General features: G+C 37.4%; 1 protein-coding gene across 1 annotated transcript; it reads left to right on the top strand.

Moving 5' to 3' along the window:
• Window positions 1-863: 863 nt before the first annotated feature.
• Window positions 864-25,423, top strand: LOC126417055 (lipase member H-like). The gene is made up of 7 exons (XM_050084948.1): window positions 864-912; window positions 2,362-2,488; window positions 7,830-7,966; window positions 13,093-13,338; window positions 14,123-14,305; window positions 15,882-16,035; window positions 25,293-25,423. Exons 1-7 carry the CDS (start codon window positions 864-866, stop codon window positions 25,348-25,350), a joined length of 954 nt encoding a protein of 317 aa, XP_049940905.1. The 3' UTR covers window positions 25,351-25,423.
• The last annotated feature ends 556 nt before the right edge of the window (window positions 25,424-25,979 follow it).

Raw genomic sequence — 25,979 nt, 5'->3', positions numbered from 1 at the left:
GCACTTCACAGTGGTTTGCAGAGTATGGGTGCAGATGTAGATTCTCTGTTCCATCAAGAATCACATTAGTTCCCAAGAGCAAGGGTCCAGTAGTCAACAAATACCTGGTAGAGGACTAATCTTCTAATTCACAGGTGTTATTTTTATCTGGATTAGTATACAGGTTGCTGTGTTATATATTTATTCATAAGCAATGGCACTGAGTCAATGGGGTGGATATCCCTGATTAACAATCCTTCTTCTGTTTCCAGTTTACTTTGTCAAATTTAAATGCCTACGGAGAAGGCAATTTGGCCTGATGGTGTTAAAAAAAAATACAGTTGTGGTTCACTGCCTGTGGCAGTGCTGAAAGACAGTTGGTGCTTTACAGTGTGGAAGACAGAGGTAATTACTATTTTTGTATGTAGCAAATATTATTTTGCAGTGAAGTCCTGGATGGAATGACAGAAGCATGAAACAAGATAGATTACTACTCACCACATATAGCATGCACTGAGCAGCAGACACAATTCAAAGTACATTTAAAAGTAGATTAAGCTATCACACAGTGCTCTTCTTCAGATACAGAAAGTGTGTGTGTGTGTGTGTGTGTGTGTGTGTGTGTGTGTGTGTGTGTGTGTGTGTGTGTGTGTGTCCTCTATGTGGTAAGAAGCAAACATTATCTTGCCTTGAATACCTTACCTGTTTAGGCACTTTAGTTATTTATCATATACAACTGATAATTCTGTCATTTAGAGTACTGGGAGTACTTAAGTTGTTATTCAAGATGTAATTTAGAAAATTATCTGTTTATGATATACTTTTCATAAGATAATGACCACTATTTAAGAACACTCGCATAATAGCTAATGACTCCATCCAAAATGGCATCCAAATTATTCCTGCTGCTGTGCTCTGTGCTTGTAGCTGATGGTATGTCTAATATTGTTGTTATATTATGATTTATCTCCTGTAAACATAAAAAAACCTACATTCTATAGGAACATAATTTTAATACTTTCAGCTGGTTTGTTTTCCTGACTGTCTAGTTCATTCATCACTGGCTACTTTTATTTGAGTTTTTATTTATATTTAAAATTTGTATGGATTTACAATCATGTTCGTATAATCTTGCCCTCTGAATCAGATTATTAGAAGAATATTCATGTATAGGATAGAAAAAGAGGACCTGTTTATTTCTGAAGGTGTAAGCGTTCTAGCAAAGCCAACAAAAATTGAAACTCCATGAATCTCAAATTTACAGAACTGACAGCCAGTCCTGTGAAGGAAAGAGCAAAACAGAAGACTGAGAAAGGTTATGCAAAAGATAAAGGCCTTAGACTGGTGCGAACTCACCCAAGATCCTGGGAGAAGGGGAGGGGGGGAAGCTGTCACTGAGCCTTTGGGTGCCAAATATTATGACCTGCAAAGTGAGATGTCTTGTAAGCAAAACTGAAACCAGTAATGATGATTTAAAATCAGTGTAGTTAATAATTTTTCTGTTTATCATTAAGATTGTATGTTCTGTTCCTAATTGCTCTAGCCAGGCACACAGGACGGCTATATGAATAATTCATTGCTGGACCAGAGTCCAAGAACAATACAGAGTCAGTATGAAGATGTAGCAACATCCTATAAGTAAATAAAGGTCTAATAGAGAGACACAATGGCAGAACTGCTGTTCATGTTCACAAAAATATTGAATTACTGATGACTGTCTTTGGCCTGTTTTCGGTGACTGTCTTTAGCCTGCTTCAACAGTGATGTTTCCGTTGACCCTTGCTCAAACCATTATTTCATTCATCAAAAATTCTTCTGTCAAATAGAAGCATTTCTCCACAGAATCTGCTGCAGCTTTATTTTTAGAGTATCTAGCTTTATATTAAGCAATTTTCTGCCTATTACTTTACTATATTTTTTCATACTCATATAACTACTGTGGAGTATGTGCATATTCACCCCACCCCCCCCCCCCCCCAACCCCTCCATCCCAAAATAGTGTTTGATCCTCTGGTGGTGAATGAACCAATGAATGTATGGAATTGTTGATTCTAATCAATATTTATTTTTTAAACAGCAGTTGATTTTCCACTTATCTGCTTTATTTATTTGTTCTGGCAATGAATCGAGTCTTGTGCCAAAAATTGTTTTGCCTTTCTTCTTTTACTGTAGCTTTTCCAACACTACTCTGAATGCTGCAGTTTCCTAAAAGCTGCTTTGTTACAATCACAGTGACAATTTCCTACAACTTTTACATTTTTGTTCTGTGTACAATACTATATTGCATATAACACAAGAATAAATGGGTCAAATACTTATATATTAATTTAGCATTTAAATTTTAGAATATTTAGTTATTTAAATGAAATATATGCATTTCAGTGAGTGCTGTACATTGGAAGATTATCCCTGGTGGCGATGGAAAACTTTACCTCATTGATCTTGACTATGACAGCCCAGTAAAGTATGCTGTGAGTGACAGTGATGTCAGTTTCAGACTTTATACTAAGTAAGTACTATTTTAATAAATAAAACATAAGACATGTTTATAAAAACAGTCAAGTGAAAATGAAAATTTTAAGCTACAGTAAGAGGGGATTGATAAATTCGGTGATTCATTGTTCAAAGTACTTGGAATCATTATAGGGACACTTGATACATACACTTATAGTTGGTGACTGAAAGAGAAATATTGTTTCAAGAGCATCCATTACCAGTAGCAGTGCCAGTGCAGAACACGTATAAGTAGTTTACTTGTTCATATTCTTTACAGAACATTTATTGAATTTATTTTGTCAAAAGTTTTAGGACTAACTGAGAACAGAACATTAATTATTATAGTAGAACCAAACTTACATTAATAGAGTACTTTAATGCTAATTTCTATGACAAAATACAAGCATTTCTAAAATTATAAACAAATTCTTCAGACAAATTGGTCACTCGCCATATCTGAGCTAATAGTAACTTTAGATGACTGCCCAGGTCATATGGAAATATGGAGGAGGTGGCAACTGCAGAGAGAGTATTCAGAGTACTCTCACAGATGTTAAAGTTCAATGTGTGTAATAAGTGGTGCAACACAGATGTGACAAAGTGGTAAACGGAGTTCACTGTCTACAGCAGACTGTTTCAGTTCATGTCCCAATCCAGAGACAGCCAGGTGGGCACAGCAGACTGTTTCAGCTCATGTGCCAACCCAGAGGCAGTCAGATGGGCATGGGCACAGGAAGGCAGGGGCAGATGGCAGACAGTCTTGCAGGTGGACCTTAGCACACACGATCGTATTTCACTGGCCGAGTGCGCGTGGGTAGGGTTAACCAACTAGCTCACATAGGCACAGAACACATGCAACAGGGCTGTCTGCCAGGTAGCCTGCTCTCCCTGTGCCTGGCTGCAAGCGTGATGAGGAGCAGGCAGGGGTGACCTTACCTCGTAGGGAAGTGTCGGAACAGCATAATCTATAAACTTACCTGAAGCCAACCAGAGAAATAAGTGAGCAATTTCACAGGTTTATTGCTGTATAATGTCCTTTGTGTTTACTAGCAGTGGTAAAAATCCTGGTTTACAAGCAACTCACATCCAGGCTGTAACTGAAATATGGCCACAGTGTGTTAGTAAACGCAGCAGAAAGTTACGTACACTGCTCTTTGTGAATGATGGATGGCAGGGTGTTAACTACAAAGCTCCTCGAGACATCCCACAGGACCCTTTAAAAGAGGCAGTGAATGTCGTATGATGTTCCATGGCTGTTTTAATTACAAGCAAATGGATTCATTGGTGACATGACTGTTGAAAAAGAGCAGACATTTTAAGGTGTTGAACATTCAGATTTCCTACGTTATTACTGAAGACTTAAGTATTAATACCCTAGTCTTCCAAGATGACAGTTCTTACATGTGGTTGTTGTGGTCTTCAGTCCTGAGACTGGTTTGATGCAGCTCTCCATGCTACTCTATCCTGTACAAGCTTCTTCATCTCCCAGTACCTACTGCAGCCTACATCCTTCTGAATCTGCTTAGTGTGTTCATCTCTTGGGCTCCTTCTACGATTTTTACCCTCCACACTGCCCTCCAATACTAAACTGGTGATCCCTCGATGTCTCAGAACATGTCCTACCAACCGATCCCTTCTTCTTGTCAAGTTGTGCCACAAGCTCCTCTTCTCCCCAATTCTATTCAATACCTCCTCATTAGTTATGTGATCTACCCATCTAATCTTCAGCAGTCTTCTGTAGCACCACATTTTGAAAGCTTCTATTCTCTTCTTTTCCAAACTATTTATCGTCCACGTTACACTTCCATACATGGCTACACTCCATACAAATACTTTCTGAAACGACTTCCTGACATTTAAATCTATACTCGATGTTAACAAATTTTTCTTCTTCAGAAATGCTTTCCTTGCCATTGCCAGTCTACATTTTATATCCTCTCTACTTCAACCATCATCAGTTATTTTGCTCCCCAAATAGCAAAACTCCTTTACTACTTTAAGTGTCTCATTTCCTAGTCTAATTCCCTCAGCATCACTAGGCTAAAATTGTGATGCCAATGTGGGCACAATACCAGTAGCTCTGCAGTTCATAAGTGAATTGCTTCATATCTTCTCCATTATGCTGCAGTACTGATTTTGCTTAGCAGAATCAAAGTAGCCTCATCACTTTGCTGGTAACTTTCAACATTAGCTACTGAGATTCTTTTGCATATTATAAAAAAAATCTGCCCAAAGAATAAGATGAAAATTAATAACAACAGTTAATGTTACTGGCTATAATTGTCATCTGCAGAGTGATATGACAACAGAAAACAAAACAGAGAGTGTAACAAATCTCATTCTCTACTTGGTTGTTGCCATGGTAGCACTTCTATAAACAGCTAGCTTTCAATCAGTTGATATTATACCTGGGTATAAGAAGGATTCTCATGTAAGAATGGAGACTAGTAATGCAATTTGTACAAAGTGTTTGTGTCTGGTTGCAGATATCTTTCACAGTCTTTATTTGGATAACATCCACTAAGTTCACAAAGATTCATCACAGGTAAAATAGCATATGGTTAGTTTGCTAAATGCACTACATAAAACTTATAATTTCCTTATGAATAACCAGGATTCATATGTGCATTTTTCAATATGCTAAATTCTGCATGGAAATAGCATATTGGGGATATTGCTTTTTAGCTTTGCCTACATTTTTTGTATGTGACTCATGGGAAATGCCTTCTAGCGATCAAAGAAAACAAAATCTAAGACATTATCAAATGTGCACCTCTGTTTCATTATTTCCAATGGTCTTGAAAGTGTTTAATACATAACAGCAGCATGCGGGCACGTGATACTTGCATATCATTTCTGTTTTTCTAGTCCTACTCTCATTGATTCACATCATTATAGATGACAATGCCTGCTACATTTATTTCTTATGCATTCTGATGATAATTTAGCTTAATTAGTTACATATTCTACAGGTCATTTGCACAAAAATGAGAGAGTTCCAAAACTGTGGTGTTTGCTGCTGCCACTTGCATGCTAATCAGGAGCCCAAACCTAACCTTACCAAACAGCTCAGGTGATTGGTGAACAGGCCTACAACTACTTCACAGCAAACAGTTTAAGTCCTGATATCAAAAAGACTCATTTTATGCAATTTCAAACAAGCAAAAATGATCTGCTAACACTATAAGTAGACACTAATTTTCATAAATTAAGTAAAGGAAGAATGATTAGTGTTTAATATCCTGCCAATGAGGAGAACACTAGAGACAGGGCACAACCTCAGTATAAGGAAAGATGGTGAAGAAATTTGGCCAAGTCCTTATTAAAAGGACCATCCCAACATTTGCCTTAAGCAAATAGAGAAGCCACAGGAAGATTAACCTAGATGGCCAGATGGTGAATTAAACTGCTCTCTTCCTGAGAGTGAGGCTAGCGTCTTACTGCTATTCCACTTCATATACTATTCTTGAAGCCCTGTCTGTAAAGTTCCTTGGGGTCCAGCAGGATAACAAGACAAAATGGTGTCAACAGGTAGATAAACTAATCAAGCAGCTCAGTTCAGCAAGATTTTCTCTTAATATCATCTCTCACTCCATTGACCAAAAGACAAGGACGTTGCCTTATTTTGTTCATTTTCACACCTTGTTGTCTTTTTTGACAAAGTGCCTAAAGTAAATAAAGTATTTATTTATCAGTAATGAGGAGCAAGGATATTGTGTTAAGCACTTAACACGTATCTTACAGAGGTCTGTTTCAGGTTCTTGGAATTCTCACAATGACTTCCCATACATTTATTCCATAATGGTATTGTTTGAACTAAAGAAACTGGTTTCAAATGAACTGGTATTTGCACAATCACAATACAAAAATGAAAAATAATTTTCATTTACGTGTACTCTGGTACAAAGGTATTCAACCAAGAGCCACTGTTCCTAGAAATTACCCAGTTATATTGATCCAAGGTTTGAAAATTCATGTTAGATACATGGCAAGTACCAGCGTCCAACTTAAAGCTGCACGCATGCATAAATAGGCATCTATTGTTATAGAATTTTTTTGAAATATACCAGTGTAACCAAGTAAATACTAAGCTACCAACAGTGGGTAAACATCAGCTCCATAATGTAATTGAAGATGGAGCCGCTTTTTGCAAAATAGTGATCATCCTTCTAATTCACTGGGTTACATTTAGCTGTTGTAATCACAAATAGTATCAATCAGTATAGTTGTAGTTAATTATCAATATAATGTACATCCTATATTTCTACCCACATCTGTCACTGAGGTGAGTAATGCACACTTGTGCAGTCATGCTCAACTCAGAGGTAAGCCAGCCTGAATCCTGGCAGTGAAAAATTTTACCTACCAGTATTTGGCCGGCAAGGGGAGGAGAGGTGGTTGGATGAAGTTCCTGATCTCTAGATCTTGTGCCAATGGCCTGAATTAAATTCCAGCCTTCTTTGCAGTGCCTCATGAAGTGAGGGCACATGACCTTGTTGACGGTGGTCTTCTGGAAGATCGGGGTGTTAAACTCTGTGGCTCCCTTGCTGCTATTTGAGAGGAGCGGGCTATGTGCTGGCACCAGGGTTCACCCTCTCCATTGCCTTCTCCACAAAAACACAACAAAACACTACACTATATAAGCACTCATCAAAGTCACCCACACGACACAGTTGTACACTTGATACTTTGTAACAGGTCAGAGGAGGCAATGGCAAACCACTCCCACTAGGACCTCACCTAGAATGGCAATGCAGGATTCCTGTCTCTGCTCCCTTACACTCATTCCATGAGTGCGGGACTATTTTTGATTGGTTCTGTGAGTTACTTGTCTTTCATTAAGGGGCATGTTGAATTGTTTTGCACTGCTGAAGGTTCACTGTCTTGAAGAAAACGATATATGAGGGAGTGAATGAGAATAATATATCATAAAGACATAAAAGGAGTCAGTATGCAGTCTATTTCACACTCTGTTAGTTTACTTTCAAATTCAGCTTTATTAGCTGTCAGATGTTTATGCCATTAAGCAAGTAATGAAATAGTTTGCTAGCAACACTATGCATTCTTCACTGAACTCAAATTAGTTTTTATATAAATGAATGAAGGTGTTTTTTTCCTTTTTGCATCACCTCAATGGACATCACCATACTCTTTAAACTTGCATCAATTATTTACAGTAACTGTTATGAAAGAATGTATATAATGTAATGCTGTAGGCAAAAGATATGACTTAGTTGATCATCTGTCTACTAAAATGGTTGTGGGAGAACTCTCACTGCACACTATTTTTAAACTCCTCTTTTACCTCAATTTCATTTTTAATCGAACTTAATAAACTATATGCTACATTACAGATCGAACCCCTCCTCTGCTCAGTATGTGACAATTGGAGATGCTTCAACACTGGGCTACTTCAGCAACAGCCGACAAACAAGGTTTGCCATTCATGGATGGTTGTCAAATGAGGATCATCTAGTTGCACTTCGCAATGGTATGGAAATATAATTTGTAAATATGTAATGAATTAATTTTTAGTAGATTAAAAAAGCTTCAGCAAAGTCACTGAAAATTATGAGACATACTTTGCAACAAAACTTTCCAGTCACTAAAAAAAGCACACAAACCATTAAGAGACACAAATTCATGAGGTTTTCGAAATAATGCTTTCTTTTGAGAACCAAAATATAAAGTCAAATATCAAAACAATGGCTAGTCAAGGAATGGAAAAACTTATGAAAAAATAAAAATTAGGAATCATTTAATGACTCGTTCATTATGAGTTAGAACATAAATATACAATATTGCAGAACATGCAAAAATTATTGAATTCAAAGTGAAAATATCCAAGAGATCTGATGTAGTTAATGAGCAACAATACTACAGATAAACTACCTGCATTTTTTATAGTTTTTAGTTATCCACATCCAGAATAATAGAAAATGCTGATCAGGCTATACCAAACCATTTCTCACATTTATTTTGCCTTTGAAAAGAAATGAAAGTTAGATGAGCCAACTTGTAGACTGTCACTTGCCACAACTTATACTGCATTAACTGTTCTGGAGTGCAGCATGAGGATTCCATATTGCTATTCCATGCATGACTTCCGTAAATGAGTGCCAGCGTGTGAACTGTTGTTTTAACAGTGTAACAGTGTAAATGAACCAAAGTCCACTGACCTGGCATCAGCAGATTTGGGAGGAATGTCATAACAGGAACTATTTCAAATTACTGTTGCCTGCAATATCCATAGTATCAGGAAAATGATCAGTTGATATCAGTCCATGCAGAATCACATCTAATTCTTGCTATCTCCATACAAAGAAGAAATGTCAGTGAGACATATTTGGATGTTAATGGATTTCTGAAAGTATTCAGCATACATCCACTTTGTTTATGTCAACTGCATCTACCATCAATTCCCAAGTATATCCAAATATATGGACAACTATGAATTCCTGTAGAAAACTTACTCAGCACTGGTGGGGAAAGTCTGTACACCTCTGCCAGTAGTTTAATCATACACAGTTGTGCAAATGCTACCATTATGCATAAGTCAGATTTGAGGCCCAGTAATGTGACATTCATTTTGTATTTCAATCCGTTAAGTACTTATTGAACAGAAAGGAAGATGGCAGATATCTGAGAAACATTGTTTTACAGCCATAGATTTAAGACCAAATAACTGAAGAAAGAATGCTATAAATAAAATATAAATTGAAAGGCAGCGATAAATGGATTTTATTAATACACTGGGTTTCCCAAAAAGATATTACCACTTATGTGGGATTGACTTTTATTATATTTTACCACTTGTATAGGGTTGACCTTTATTTTGTTATTATTTTATTTATTTTGATATAAAATACACACTGTGTACACAAGTCTAAATGTAGTTAGTACACTTCTTTGACCCGTAGTCCCTGGTTCTAAATGCATGTGCAAAGTCTTCTCACCAAAAAGACCATAGCTCATTCACATATTTCCATAGATGTAGAGTGGACATCTTCTGTTATGTATCCTTTAAGGTCATTAATGTCAGTAGATCTTGTAGCATACTTGCATTCTTTCACCATTCCCCATAGTCACAAGTCAGATGGAGTCAAGTTGGGTGACTGTGGTGGTCAAGACAAATGCCACTCCAACATCTGCCACATCTTTCAATCAGGCAATGTTGAACCTTTAAGAAATAATGTGGTGGTGCACCATTTTGCTAGAAGTAACATGATGTTACGATACAGAGGGGAAGACAGTCAGCAGCAAAATCCTGCAACATATCTAGGTAAGAATCTCCCGTCTGATCATGAAAAAGATATGGACCCAGTACTCCAAATTTTTAAATACTGCAACATATGTTAACTTTTGGATTGGATTAGGTGTGCTATCTTAGTTCATTGACATTATCTACAATCCAAATGATGCAACTGTGCGTATTCATGTTGACACTCACATGAAATGTAGCTTGATCCAACATAAAGCACACAACATGAGGATCTATGTGCCTCATCTAATAACAATCCAGCATTTTACAGGGCCTGTATCATTTGAATGTGGTACAGTTTCATTCTCAGATTGAGGTGGGAAATTGTTAAGACACTTGCTAATATGATCTTGTACTTGACTTCCCTGGACTCCTAGTCATTGTGCCTTGAACATTTATGATGTTGCCTTCCATTTCAACACTTCTTGGATGTCGATTGTTTCCTTTGCAGTCATAGGTCACAGACTTGGTGCACAAAATTTTTCTGCAGTTGACAGATAGTTAACCTGTTTGGAGGATCCTTATGAAACCATTGCTGACTTTTCCCCCTTGCTGTTGAGGATGACCCAACCACTTCCATCCAAACTGCTACCTTCTGAATCTCTTCCACAGTATATTGGGTGGCCATCTCTAGCCGGCAACAAAAGAAAATTTAAAATTATGTAGTATGATATGAGCGGTAACATCTTTTTGGACAACCCTGTATATAATCGAAGTGAATGTTGTAACTACTCGTGCTAATTTTTTTTTTTTTTTTTTAATCCTACTAAAATATTAGAATTCATGCATGATTTGTTCACAAATGCAGAATTTAAACCTTCACATATTGATTATGACCTTGAATTAACAGTGTGAATTTTTAGGTGGCTTCTTTTGGTTAACATTTTAAATCACTTCCAATAAAAAACACATTACTTTCACACACCAGTTACTACAGCTACAAGTTCTGATTGTAAATACATTGTAATGCTGATACATGTGTGTAACAGAACTTCAGTACTTGAAAAAGTACATATACTCAGGAGCTTAGTCTAAGTAGGCCCATAAATGCCCTGTAAGCTTATTGTAAAAGTACAATTCAGACAGAGTAACTGTATGAGATTAGGGATATCCATTGTGTCACTGGAGAATGAACTTAAAATTTTTGCAGTAAAATAAAGTAACGTTTTTAAATTTTATTTTCTGTAATGTCATTATTTATTTTACTTGCTCTTAACTGTATCTACACTTTAATTGTAACAAGTACATAACCATCTTTTTAAAATTAATATTACCACATTTATCAAACAGAGAAGATTAAAACTGTCATCAAAGGCACTAAAAGTAGGGCTCTTTGTAATGAGCAACTAGCATGTATTTCTTAACTGTGACTGAAATGGATATTTCTCATATTCTAGAGAAATTAAAGCAGAACTACTACAGATAGCTGTTTTATACCTATACGTTTGTAATTTTCCTTTGTACAAATGGAAGAGTCTACTAGCCTTACTACCTTATGCTCTATCTATTAAAAAATGAGCACAGAATCTAGGTGAAAAGACTTCAAGAGAAATGATGAGGAACTGAAACCCAAGTCAGCAATTAGTGCCAAACTTAAATTTTTGAAGTATTCCTCCATTTTTTTCACTAATTAATCCAATGTTTGGCATCCCACGCAACCTGAGCAACAGTAGCAACTAAAGACAAATTCACAACAATGCTGATGGTGATGACTTTTCAAGACGAAAATTTTCATAGCAGCGTAGTTTCTGTAATTGAATACAATTATGGGTTGTTAGAGTAGAATCATGGTAACCTACCTGTATACTGTAAAACACGAAAGCTGTTTATAGTGCAAGAGAATATGCATCCAAGGTTTGCTGTTGACAGGTTCTGTGTGCCACACAAGGAAGAAGGATAAAATCTGAGATGAAGAAAAAAAGAATCATGTTATTAAGTCATAGTTGAACTTGACAGATACATGACAACATATGAATGAATCTCTTTTTTGACAAATTATGCAATTTAAGATACCAAACAGAGCCTGTGGAATTGTGGGTCAGGATAAGAAGAGCTCAAGAATTTCATGTAAAATACAGAAGAGAGTGAGACTATGTAACATCAATAATGAGAGTTAAAAGAGACTAATATCTAAAAGGCAAAAAAATATCTTAATGCTCAGTATTTGAACAGTCCAAAGGACTGAATCACTGACAGGGGAGACACATTTGTCACTTCAAAGAAGTAGAATGAATGGATGAATGAATTGTTAAATGAATGATGATTGACTTGATTTGTAAGAACAGAGTATAAAGCTCTGACAGAGGATGGAAAAATCAAACTAATTAATAAAGAACTACAGGAAAGTAATTGTGAAAATAACTAAAGATGAAAGATGCCAACTTAGAGTGATGCACCCCTGAACTACTGATAATACAATCCTAGTCTGCTCAATCTTGGGAATGAGTGAATATTTAAAAAGGCATAACAAGATGTAATGTAACTTCACTGGCAGATATACAAGCCAAGCACCACTAGACCCCTCCAGCACATGACGTGACCACAATCTTACAGTACTATCATGAGATGGGTACGACATTATCATGTAGCAGCTAACAAGCCTGATACTGCTATGAGGTAAGCACAAAAATTATTTTATCTTATAATCGATGTGTGGGTCTCACTCGGTGTGAAAAATCAAAGATAAAGCTATTAAGAAGAAACTGAAGTACAGGAGCCGGTACTTAGAAGTCAATTATATGAGACTAAGGAAAACAGAATCAAACAATGGAAAGTCCAGGATGGAATGTAACACTATAATGGAGAGGAAAGTTGCTACTCACCATATAGTGGAGATGTTGCGGTGTGTGTGTGTGTGTGTGTGTGTGTGTGTGTCTGTGTCTGTGTGTGTGTGTGTGTGTGTGTGTGTGTGTGCTGAAAAAGGCCTTAACAGCCATAAGCTTTAATTGTGAGAGTCTTTTTGTTGTGCCTACCTCGAGGAAAACAGAAGACATCCCTGTCATGAATTGTGTTCTGAGATCAATGATGCAGAGCCTCAAGAGAGCTTTTTTATTAAATTTCACAGCACAAGATACAGTAATGGAAGGGTGTTGTCCTATTTAAAATCACACATTTCCCAAAACAAGCATTTTGAAATTTTTAAAGTATATGGAACTAATGTTCAAGAATTGAAAGCAGTCTGAAGGTATATCAGATCCAATAAGTGAAATCGTATATTATGGAAAACAAGTTATGGAGAGTTGTGTTATTTGTTGACATGTTCTATCACAATTTATTATGTATATAATAAGTGAGCAAATAGAAAACCAAGTTCAGTACAGTGAATCATGCTGCACGTGATCCATTCTGACTTACAGGTTGGATTCAAGGAGGTGATTACAACATTATCATGGTGGACTGGCGTGGTCCTGCAAGCAATGTGCTTTATAAACCAGCAGCAGATGCTGTCCCAGAGGTGGGGGCAATTGTAGCACGCTTTATTGATTTCCTGGTGCAGCAGGGTGCTTCTGCTTCCAATATGGAAGTGGTAGGACACAGTCTGGGTGCACATGTTGCTGGTGTGGCTGGAAACAGAGCTTCTGCAACAGTTGGCAGGATAACAGGTAACATCTGAAACCAAAATTTTCTAGTTTTGCTGTCAGATGTTCTTACACTATGGAAAAATTATTGTCCCACAACAATTGTACTTTTTTCACCCTGCTTACAGATTATCCACATTTACATAGGTTATCATTGTTACACTAATGAAACTAAGATAAACACGAAGTCCATGATTATTAGTTATAAACTACTCCTGGAAATAGGCCTTCAAAAATGCTCATGTTACCATATTTACATGAATTTATAAGCAGGTGTGACTCTGTGAATGGGTGTAACTCCTAGTGACCAAGTTTCAATTCACAGATGATCTTACAATTTTGCTGGCAGTTAACATGATAGTCATCTCTGGCAAAGCTTTATGTTTGCATATAAAAAAAAAAATTAAGTTGCATGTCATTTGGTTCCCAAAATAAACTGTGGGTGTCCATGCAACTGGCTCTGTATGCTCATCATGCTACCTTAGTAACACAGTGTCCATATTATCACCACGGCATTTAGGCCCACCTTTGTGTTAAGTTAGCTTTACTTTAATGATGACATTATACATAATCCATGCATGCAGCCTTCATATACAGTAAACTTAGGAGAAGAAATATCTAGAAAATAAGTACTTGCCTGTTAAAATGCTTATTTAAATTATTTTTATCACTGTCCCATAATTGTAGCCACAGATTATCTAAACACATGCAAGTATTCCATATTTCAGAAAATTAATGTAGTTTTTGAAGTATTGTAAACTACTACACAATATATAATCTGTCGTCAATTAAACTTGTGTGTCTGCAGCACTGGATCCAGCTGCTCCTCTCTTTGGAGATGAAGATGCGGCCGACAGGGTGGATTCTTCAGATGCAAGTTTTGTTCAAGTCATACATACCTCAATTCTTGGGTGGGTTGAATCTCTAGGACATGCTGATTTCTTCCCTAATGGTGGGCAATTCCAAGAGGGTTGTGGAGTTGATGTTGGTGGTGAGTACAAATTAAATTTGCTGTTGAAGAACTATACTGTAAAGATTTTATGAACAATGCCTAATGGTTGTAAGGACAATGACAGGAAGTGAATGATAAAGAATTAAGGTTTTGAAGAATTTATTAGCAGGCCCCCACAAACAAAAGCAAAACTTTATTCATTTACATCCTACCTCAAAATGAAACACAGCAGTCTTAATAGGTTCAGTCTGTTCGCCTGTGGTCAAATGTGGCAATCTTTCTTAATATGAGACACAGATTAAAGAAACTCAAAGGTTTCAATAATATGCAAAAATTAAGAACTGTAAATTTTTAATTAATTTATGAATATCAGTCAAAACAAGCAGGAACAGAAAGTAAGAATTTAAGAAAATATATACTATGCACTGGAAAGGCAAGCAGGCTGCTTAAGAAAACTGTCACTGCTATAAAAGCAGAAATAAGTAAAGTATGTAAGAAACAATATATGTAAATGAAAGAATAATGGCAATCATAGTACCTAAAGACTGTGAAAAAATTATTATTGTTCAACAACATATTCTGTACAGGGTGTCCCTGGAGGAATGGTCCATATTCAGGGATATGACAGGAACAACCATTCAAAGCAAAAAAGTTCTTCAAACAGGGGCTCTAAAATGCATACCTTAAGAACTACAAGCACTTTGTCATCTTGAAGATGTGAAACAAATCTCTTCTAATGCATGTTCTTTGATTTCCATATTTTGAGGGGTGGTAGTATGCACCAAAACAAGAAAAAAATGTCCAGTAAACATTGGCTCTAAAGTGGATACCTTAAGAACTATGAGCATTTGTCTTTGCTACTGTGAAACACACCTCTTCTACTGAATAAGAGCTCACAATTCTTAAAGTATTCATTTTAGAGCCAGTGTTTACTAGACAATTTGTTTCCTTGTTTTGGTCCACACTTCCAAATATATGGGAAGCAAAGAGAAGCAAAGTAGAAGAGATTTGTTTCACAGTATTGAAGATGAACAAGTGTACATCTCTCTTAAGATATTCATTTTAAAGCCCATGTTTATTATACTTTTTTGCTTTGAATGAGAGAGTGAGAGAGAGAGAGAGAGAGAGAGAGAGAGAGAGAGAGAGGGTTGTCTTGCTGCCAGAAAAGGTCTAGCATGCTAACCAATGTGCCACCTCGTTCACATCACAGATTATACTTTTGTATCTCATGCAGTGATACAAAATGATTCAAAGAAAAAAATGCAAAGTAATGAATGCATTTAACTTAAGAAACTGCTTACTCACAATGCAGGTAAAGCTGGGGAAGAATATCAAAGCAAGTTACTGATGTGCAGACAGTAGCAACTGAAACCACAAGAGCAATAAACATTGCTGTTGTAGTTCTGAGCAACCGACACGTACCTAAGTTACAAAGATTAAAGTATTACCAAATAAGAGATAAATATCTCTTTAATATTTATTTAAATGCACTGTAATTGATGAAAAGTTCTTGGTTAGCTAATTAATTGTGCTATCCTTTAACTTTTGCTGTATAAGGTAACAATTTCTATAAACATTTAATAGTGTGGTAAAAACTATTTCTGTGTTCATTCAGGTTATTGCAGTCACAGTCGCTCCCATGACCTCTATGCTGAATCTATAACATCATCAGCTTTTGTCAGCTACCAGTGTGACAGCTACAACAACTATGAAAATGGAGCATGCTCAGGAAACACCAGAGTGTCTATGGGAGCGCCATGTCCTTCTAAGTGAGTATTTCCTCTAATTTCGTACAACTTTTTAAATACTGCACACTAATCTTTATATCAAACATGCAATTGTAAGTATATCACATCCACAAACTATTGAAAAGTATGTGTGACCAAGTAGCGGGATAAGGAGTGTGGAGAGATAAGAGTATAAATGAGGTGCGATGTAGTGAAGATGCTCATTCAACATGTAACATCTGAAGATGATGACAAGATACACTGTCAAATATCAAGTTACTTAAATAACTGCATCTGACTGAACACCAGAAAACAATATAAACTATTGAAAAATATGTTATTTAAAGAAAGTTGCACGAATGAACCATCATTATCACCAGTTCCAATGGTTACATATCACCATCTAGTTCATAGCTTAAGCAATAAGCAGAGTGCTCGGCCTTCTTTTAGAGTTACACAGGATGCAGCAGAGGAAATGCATGTTTCTCACTTCTGAATAACTGAAGCTTGGTTTCATTTTTAAAAATCTTGCTTTCAGTAATAGTACCTTAATTAGGTTCAGAAAATAATGTCAATGAGGTAATGTCCTTCTGGAAACAAATTTGGATCCTCTCCTGAAGGTGATGCATTGCTGCCTCCAACATTTCGTTCAGCACAGCTTCAATTTCCTGATGAATGGAAATCTTGAGATCATCAATTGTGCAGGGCTTGTTCATGTACACTCTTGACTTCAGGTAGCCTCATAAAAAGAAGTGCTTCTAAATGCTGCGTGCCATACAGTGTTTCAATCTGAGACTGCATCTCAACATCTGACATAAACTTGTGATGAAGAAGACGTTGAACCATGACTACAGAATCATTGTTTCTAATGAACTACTCGAGCATGAGCATACGATGCTCTATGCTACGATGGTTCATAAAGTCGGAAGCTGCATTGTCTGAACTGTCTGCCAATGGTTGTTGAAGGTCAATACCCCCCCTCGTCGTGGAGTGGAGTACTATTGGTTCAAAAACCAGGTGTATCCTCAGCTTCACCATGTAGATGCAAATAAATTACACACTGGATTGAGAGATGTTAGATTTCTCAAAAAAAAACAAAAAAACAAAAAAAGTTAATAATAATAATAATAATAAATGGAAAATCTAGGATAGAATAATGACAATATTTTGAATAGATTGCTTCTCACCATATAACGGAGATGCTGAGTCGCTGATAGGTACACCAAAGACCAACCAAGTAAGCTTTTGGCTAAAAAGGCCTTCACCAGAACTGGACAAAAAGGACAAAACACACACACACACACTTTTTATAGTGATCACACTGATTGTTGTTGAAATCACTTTCTACTACAGTATTTACTTTTCAAAAGTTTCTTTGTTATACTGATATTAGATTTGACTCTCTACATTTTTGGTTCGTGTACAGATTTGTCCACATAATGAGATTCCTCACACATAACTGATACTCCACACAGACAGACCACCTCCATGCCAACCGGCATAATTTTTAATTTGTGTGTGTGTGTGTGTGTGTGTGTGTGTGTGTGTGTGTGTGTGTGTTGGCTGCTGAATATTTCATTTATGTTACGACTAGATACATTTACTACTTCCATTATTTGAAAGGTGTTTAGTTTGTAACTCTCTTGAGGAATAAATACTCTATGGGATTTGCTCCAATACTCTGCAACAGAATTCAGGACAGAAAAAATAATGTTCAAAATGTGTGGAGGGATTACTGCATCATGACAGCCACATAAACCTATAAGCTTGGAGACATGTTATGGATGTCTCCATACAATCCAGTATGTGGAAGCCAATGGGACTATGTGAAACAAAAGATTTTAGCTCTTGAGTAAAACTTAATTGGTACTTTGTTGGCTGCAAAAGCAATAAAATTTAGGATCTAGTTCTAGTCCGGAAAACAGTTTTACTGTGCCAGGCAGGTCAAAAAGATTGATTGGGTTTGATAAACACTTTGGGGTGTGTACTTTGAGTTCATAAATAGCTGCCTACACTTTCTGGCTGTTCATGAGCTACTGTAATATATCAACACTGATGTCAACATCAACATCTACATCTACATTTATACTCTGCAAAACCATGTGAGGTGCATGGCAGAGGGTACATCTCTTTGTACTAGTTATTAGGGTTTCTTTCTGTTCCATCCATGTGTGGAGTGCAAGAATAATGACTGTTTGAATGCCTCTGTGTGTGTGCAGAAACTATTCTAATCTTACCTTCATGATTCCTATGAGAGCGATACATAGGGGTTGTAGTACATTCCTAGAGTAATCATTTGAAGCCGGTTCTTGAAACTTTATTAATAGACTTTCTCTGGATATTTGATGTGTATCTTCAAGAGTTTTCCAGTTCAGTTCCTTTAGTATCTCTGTGAACTCTCCCACGGATTAAACAAACATTCAATACAGTCAATATCCCCTGTTAGTCCTATCTCCTAAGGATCCCACACACTTGAGCAATATTTTGGAATCAGCCGCATGAGTGATTTATAAGCAATCTCCTTTGTGGACTGATTGCACTTCCCCCGTATTCTACCAATAAACTGAAGTCTACCACCAGTCATTATCACCAAATATGACACGAGTTATTTCTGAGTATTCAGACAAAGAGTTCCTACTTTTTTACTTACTAATTCTAAATATTTTGCTGTAATATCACATGGAAATTTAAAAGATACCTTTCAATAGATGCATTTAATTTGAATAGGTAACCTATCATTATTGCTCCTTCAAAACTAGTACATGCTAGCAGTGAAGGTGAAGTACAGCACGTAACTACCCAACACAAGTAGCCATAGTAAGATGTTTCCTCTGCTGATTAATACCTTGCATACAGAGGCCTCCAGCAGGTAATCATGCATTGTTAATGCACTGCACTGCCTTACCGGGAAAAATAAGTTATCTAGAAAACAGAAGTCCAATTTAAAAATAGCCTGTTGGCTTGAAGAGTCATTTGGTACTTTGCTTTTTGTTTGGCTGTATGCATGCTTAGTGTGCACCACTTAAGGCTATGAATCCGTTGTACAAGCAGTAAATAGTTAAGCTGGCAGCAGTAAGGTTGTATGGTATGAAGCACATTTACGTGGGAAGAACATGAAGCCCAGGTCATCAAGGAATGTGACAGGTTCCAGATATTAGAATCTCCATACTGGCAAGGTACACATTAATTTAGGTATGCAAAGGTACACTTTCTTATCAAAAATAGCTGGAGACCTATTGTGGACATTAATATAGGTTGTGTTCACCCTTCTTCACCATTACGACAATTCGGAACTCTGCTGGGGATACTTCCATGAGGTGTTTGAGTGTCTGTAGAGGAATGACTGCCCATTCTTCTTCAAGAACCCAAACCATAGAAGGTAGGGATGTTGTGTGGTTGGATCTGGATTGAAGTCAACTTTCTAATCCACCTCAAAGGTGTTCCAGTGAGAATCTGGGCAGACCAGTCTATTTCAGAAATGTTATTGTCCACAAACCAATGTCTGACAGGTGCTGCTTTATTTCAGGACGCCCTGTCATGCGGATACAAACAATCATTGTCTCTGCACTGTCTCTCTACTGTATGCAGCAAACAGTGTTGTACAATGTGTCCGTACACTTCAGCTTTTAGCAGTTTCTTAAGTGCAATACAGAGAAGACATCCTAACCACAAAAAACACTCCAATGTCATAACACCAGCTCCTCTGTAATTTACTACACATAAGGTAGGTAATGTTCTCCAGGCATTTGCCAAACTCAAACATTTCCATTGGATTGCCACAGGGTATAGGGTGATTCATCACTCCAAATCACTTTTCTAGTCATCAACTGTCCACTGGCATCACTCTTTACCACCTGAAGCATTGCTTAGCATTAATAAGAGAAATTTATGGCTTATGAGGAGTTTCTTGACTACTGAACCTCATTCTTTGTAACTTCTATGCACAGTCATTGCGCTAGCTAGAGTGCTGACAGCACTTTGGAACTTGCAGGTGATTACTTCCACTGATTTCATGTGAATTTTTACAACAATGCTCAACAGCCTCTGTCCACCAGTACATGAGGCATGCCTGGTCTTGGTTTAGCTGTCATTGTTCCTTTGCATTATCAGTTTACAATCACATCACCAACGGTTGACCTAAACAGTTTTAGATGTGCTGAAATGTCCCTGATGGATCTGTTATTCAGGTGACACCCAATGACTAGTCCACTTTTGAAGTCACTGAGCTCTCCTGACCAACCCATTCTACTGTTACTGCTTCCCTACAGACAACAGACTACTGCCTGCCCCCTTTTAAGTTGGCGGGTCCGCCTATCGAGAAATCTAGTCATTAGTTCTCTATTACATAGTGGCGTGCAGACGCTTTTGATCAGATAATGTGCTTAGACACTGTTGGTGGCATAAAGTGCTTTGTTAAAAAGTGACAGAGCCAGTTTCCCAAGTACATAATTTTTTTCAGGGAGAGGCAGAACCAGAAGCAGTGGCTCTATCTGATTTTTATCCCAGCATTATCAGTTACCAGGATGGGCACTAACTATGGTGCAGGACAGAGACAACTCTGGTAACATCATCACAAAGTATTCCTCATCCCTCTCTTGTCAGAACGCATTGTGCACCTGCTGTCTTACTTGCACACCACTATAGTACATGATGAGAAACACAGAAGTAGGGCTCAATGATTCAGTAGTAAAGTTCTGTAGACTTGGCATCCGAAGGTCTTCCCAGTCAGTTTGAGGATTATCTACTACTTATCACTCCTGTCAGCTCTGCCAATTTTTGTTAATGTGAATCATGCCGAGTTGCACTGTGCTTTGGGACCCACTTTAGGGTGTGTGTCCTCTTGTAATTGGCTGGATAGGTCAATTCAGAGTTTGGAGGAAGGAAACAGCACACCATCCCTAAATAACCATGCCTTGTGAAGAACTGTGGTGTTCAAACCAACCTTCAGGTTGATAACAGCTTTACTTACTTATATAGCACAAATCAAAGTAGTACCACCAGCATTGCAATGGTTTATTGGGATAATTTTGGGAAAACATTAGGAGACTGCTTGTAGGATGCTGGTGCAACCTATTCTTGAGCATTGCTCGAGTGTTTTGGATCCGCACCAGGTTGGATTAAAGGAAGACGTTGAAGCAACTAAGAGGTGGGCTGCTAGATTTGTTACCAGTGGGTTTAAGCAATGTGCAAGTGTTGCAGAAATGCTTTGGGAATTCAAATGGGAGACCCTGGAGGGAAGGTGACAGACTTTTTGAGGAACACTATCGAGAAAATCTGGAGAACTGGCATTTGAAGTTGACTGTAGAACAATTCTACTGCCACCACCAAACATTTTGCATAAGGACTATGAAGACAAGATTCGAGAAATTAGCGCTCATATGGAGGCATATAAACAGTCATTTTTCCCTAGCTCTGTCTGCGAGTGGAACAGGGAAGGGAATGGGTAGTAGTGGTGCAGGGTACCCTCTGCTACAAAGCGAATAGTGGCTTGCAGAGTATGTATGTAGATGTAGAGGCCTTAGATAGTAGTCATTAGCTGTTAGTAATGAATATCAGATGAATGAATGACGAAAGGAGTGCAGAGAACTAAGAAAGGTGAAAAAAATAATGAAAGGAAAACAATGTAGAGTTTGCAGAACAATAGCAGAATAAAATAGTGAAAAAATCCCACTAGGTAAGCCATACACTGTGAAAGAAGAATGGAGGAGTCTTAAGTGTACACTAGCAGAAAACGTAGAGGAGTATGTGAAAGAACTGGTAACAGAAGATACAAAGAGACACCCTGGTGAAATTTTAATGTACTAGCGAACAATAATGTGTTAAGAGTACGGCTTCAACAAAGGACATCAAAAGCAAGAGAACAATACAAAATGAGAAATGCATGAACTGTATTCGCAGTTGTAAATATGAAATAACCATCAGCTGTGTATGAGGGAATGACGACAATGAAAATTTGTCCCGAACTTCAAACCAAACCTGGATTTCCTGCTTTATACAAGTGGTCGCATTAACCACGTCGGCTATCCATGCGTGACTCACAGCCAGACTCAAAATTCCATACACCATCATTCCTGCATCATAACCTATATTCGTATGCACATTATGTAATTCCCATACAGGGGAGGACACTTTTAATTGAGTCACCGCATGGTATTGGCAGACAAATACAATATTGCAGTGCCTATGCTGTTAAGAAGAATGATGCTACGATCCTTTGGAGATGCATGCATGTCCAAAAGAACATTGCATCGTTCTTCTTAACAACACAAGCACTGCAATACCGTATTGTAAAGTGAGAAATGGGTAGTACAAAAAGTGATCATTGAGGAAACAAAAAAGTAGATGGAGAACAGGACTACAGTGATGAAACAGAATAACAAAGTAAATAAGCAAATACTGTATAAAATGATTGAAAACAAAAGGACAGGAATGGTGGAGAATGTAAATATGATTGATAAAGATGGGAGTGAGGTGGAGGACCTCAAAGAGCTATGAAGGTCACACATTTAAAAGAAACTGAATTAGAGATAGCACCTGTCTTAGAGAGCGATCACTCTGGTCACCACAGTGAATGGAATAGCTCAATGTGTAACATGACAGATGTCGTTTGACCTACAAGGACTGCTTATTAAGTTTTTAAAAAAATTATGAAAGAAAAATGTGTTTTGGGCATAAATAATTTTATTGGATATGGAAATACTAGTGTTTAAAATTTTTATAGTGTCACATCCATTTCAACCATTTCTGGAAACACTTTTTTCCATTCTGGTGCCAGTATCTCAAAAGAATAGTTTTGGAAGGGTTCTTGAGGTGATGAAATCATTGTCCACATATTTCTTTTGTTTGACATAAGAAAAAGACAAGATCATCAGATTACCTTCCATTCAGAAGGCTGTTGCATGCAGCGACTGTTTTATTGACTTGTAAATAACAGATTTCAGCTATCAGTCGGCCTTCTTAAATTTTATTGGCAGATTTAGATTTCATCTAGAAACTAGCCATTCTCAATGCACTATGATTTTTGATCAATGCATGTCATGCCTGTTGGTTGGGCTTCATCCACAGTTCATTGAATACTCAATTTATTTGAGCTGTGGATGAAGCCCGACCAACAGGCATTACATGCACTGATCAAAAATGATAGTGCATTGAGAATGACTAGTTTCTAGATGAAATCTAGATCTGCCAATAAAATTTAAAAAGGACAACTGATAGCTGAAATCTATTATTTACAAGTCAAAAAGAAAACATGTTAGGAATATAATAGAGGGAAACATTCCACGTGGGAAAAATATATCTAAAAACAAAGATGATGAGACTTACCAAACAAAAGCGCTGGCAGGTCGATAGACACACAAACATACACACAAAATTCAAGCTTTCGCAACAAATTGTTGCCTCATCAGGAAAGAGGGAAGGAGAGGGAAAGACGAAAGGATGTGGGTTTTAAGGGAGAGGGTAAGGAGTCATTCCAATCCCGGGAGCGGAAAGACTTACCTTAGGGGGAAAAAAGGACGGGTATACACTTGCGCACACACACACATATCCATCCGCACATACACATTTGGTGTCTGTGTATGTGCGGATGGATATGTGTGTGTGTGCGAGTGTATACCCGTCCTTTTTTCCCCCTAAGGTAAGTCTTTCCACTCCCGGAATTGGAATGACTCCTTACCCTCTCCCTTAAAACCCACATCCTTTCGTCTTTCCCTCTCCTTCCCTCTTTCCTGACGAAGCAACCGTTGGTTGCGAAAGCTTGAATTTTGTGTGTATGTTTGTGTTTGTTTGTGTGTCTATCGACCTGCCAGCGCTTTTGTTTGGTAAGTCTCATCATCTTTGTTTTTAGAAAACATGTTAGCTAATAAATGAGATATTTTTTTTGTCAAGTAATAGATAAATTGAAAAGAATAAATTGTTTGACATACTATGTGACAGCTGGCATTGTCATGATGAAAAATGATGCAATGTTTTCAATGGTTTTTCCCTGATTTCATTGTCAACTTTTGGCAGGTAAATTGTTATACACTGCTCAATATTACTTTTCTTTTGTCCTCAAACAATGGTCATGACCTGTCCAACATAGCCAAAGAAAGAAGTCTTTTGGAAGTGATTCACGAGTAAACCACTTCTGTTAGTTTCAGATCACCTCAGAACACCCAAAAATTTGACTGCTGCATATTTCTTGCTTATATAGATGCGTCAAAGTTTACTTTTTCTGTCATGATGCTGTGAATGGATTTTGCATTTCCTCAGCCCAATTTTTTGAGCATTTCCTAACAACTGAAAAAAGAATGTTTATGAACTTCACATTGTGTGGAATCCTTTGGGAACTGCTATTTATCACAGCTAAATATTCGCGTAAAACCAGTCTTTGACATACCTAAAGTAGCCTCTAGCTCATGCTGCCATATGTCAATTCCCTTCAATCATGTTGCACACAGCATCAATATTTTTTTTAGTGCAACGTTTTTAGGTCAACCTTCACTTAATTCATCGTTGATGTAAGCACAACCACGATGACATTCGTAAAACCAGTTGTAATCAGTTTTTTCTGAGAGTGAGGGTGACTGGTTGTTGTTATTGTGGTGGTGGGCTTCAGTCCAGAGACTGGTTTGTTGCAGCTTTCCGTGTTCCTATATCCTGTGCAGGCCTCATCATGTCCAAATAACATACTTTTGAATCTGCTTACTGCACCAGCTCTTGGAACGTCTTTCCTTCTCATCCCATCCGATAAGTTCCCCTGACCTGGGGTTCTGGATAACTTTTCTAAACCATACCCCTTTCCTTTAATTTCTCTAGTCCTTTTCCTTCCCATTCAACTCTTCTGCCAGACGAAGGAGCCACTGGCTCCAAAAGTTTGTAAAACTTAAATCCTTTTGTGTGTGTCCTCCTTCCACCAGTCGGTGAGAAGATTTTTTTTTTTTTTTTTTATCCATTTACATTATATTATCAAAGTTTGTAAACGGTCATATAACAATGCTGCCATGGAGGATAATGGTAGTTGGTATATGGACACATTGAAAGATCAGATGATTGTCTAACTTTTCACCTTGTGCTGCGACAAGCCATGGCAGTGTGAATTTGGGTGCATGTGAGATTCTGCATTTATGCTTTTACTGAAAAAGAGCAAAGGCTCAAAAGCTAGTAGTATTGTCTGATTTCTTTTTGAGTATGCCTTTGTGTCAGTCTGTCTTATATCTGCAGATGGCTGGTTAGTTGCCCTCAATTGTGTATGTTGTTTCCATCCGGGGATTTTTTTATTGCAATACAAATAATTACTTGCTATGTATCTGTTGCAGCACACGTGGAAATTTCTACCTGAAGACAGCTGGATCATCTCCCTATGCTCTTGGTTGATCTTCACAACTTTATTGTGTTCATTATCACTGTATCAAATGGGAATACTGCTCTGCAGATAGAGATTAGTATTTCAATAAAACAATGCAATACCAGTGTGTTTCATTTTTACTATTTGTTTTTTCTGTAGCCCTACAGAAAAAAAACAAAATGTAATTTACTGCAAATCCTAGTTAACCTTTACAGAATTTTAGTATTCCACTAAAGATATAAACTTGTGATCAGCAACTTGTTAATGGTTATATCAATAGCCCTTTGGATGCTTGTAGCAAAGTTAATGAAGGGAACACACTAAAAGTGTGTTGTTGCACCTGATCTTGATCATTGCTCCCTGATAAGAAGCTATTCTTGAAGCTACTACAATCTGCCAATGTGCGTAAAACTTCATACCTAATAATTTTTATGTTATGAGGACAAATTGACATTACTACAACTTTCAGAGGTCTAGAATGGCCAAAAATGGCTCAGTACAGTTCGCACAGTTTTGGGGACAGACTTTTGGCTCTGTCTCTGGTGTAAGCAGTCCCTCCTCCTCTTTGTGTTTCTACATAATAATCTTTGTTTGCCCATAATAACTTAACAGCCTTGGACACCACTGTCCATTGTATGTCAAAAATATAATAAGTAAA

This window comes from Schistocerca serialis, chromosome 8 (genome assembly GCF_023864345.2).
Source record: "Schistocerca serialis cubense isolate TAMUIC-IGC-003099 chromosome 8, iqSchSeri2.2, whole genome shotgun sequence".
NCBI lineage: Eukaryota > Metazoa > Arthropoda > Insecta > Orthoptera > Acrididae > Schistocerca > Schistocerca serialis.
Note: the sequence above shows the minus strand (reverse complement) of the source record. Positions and strands in the feature narration are given on the sequence as shown.

Coding starts and splice junctions, on each gene's coding strand:
- LOC126417055 (XM_050084948.1), top strand. CDS start 864: ATGGCATCCAAATTATTCCTGCTGCTGTGCTCTGTGCTTGTAGCTGAT. Junction 13,339..14,122: donor AACAGTTGGCAGGATAACAG/GTAACATCTGAA, acceptor GTGTGTCTGCAG/CACTGGATCCAGCTGCTCCT. Junction 16,036..25,292: donor GGAGCGCCATGTCCTTCTAA/GTGAGTATTTCC, acceptor TATCTGTTGCAG/CACACGTGGAAATTTCTACC.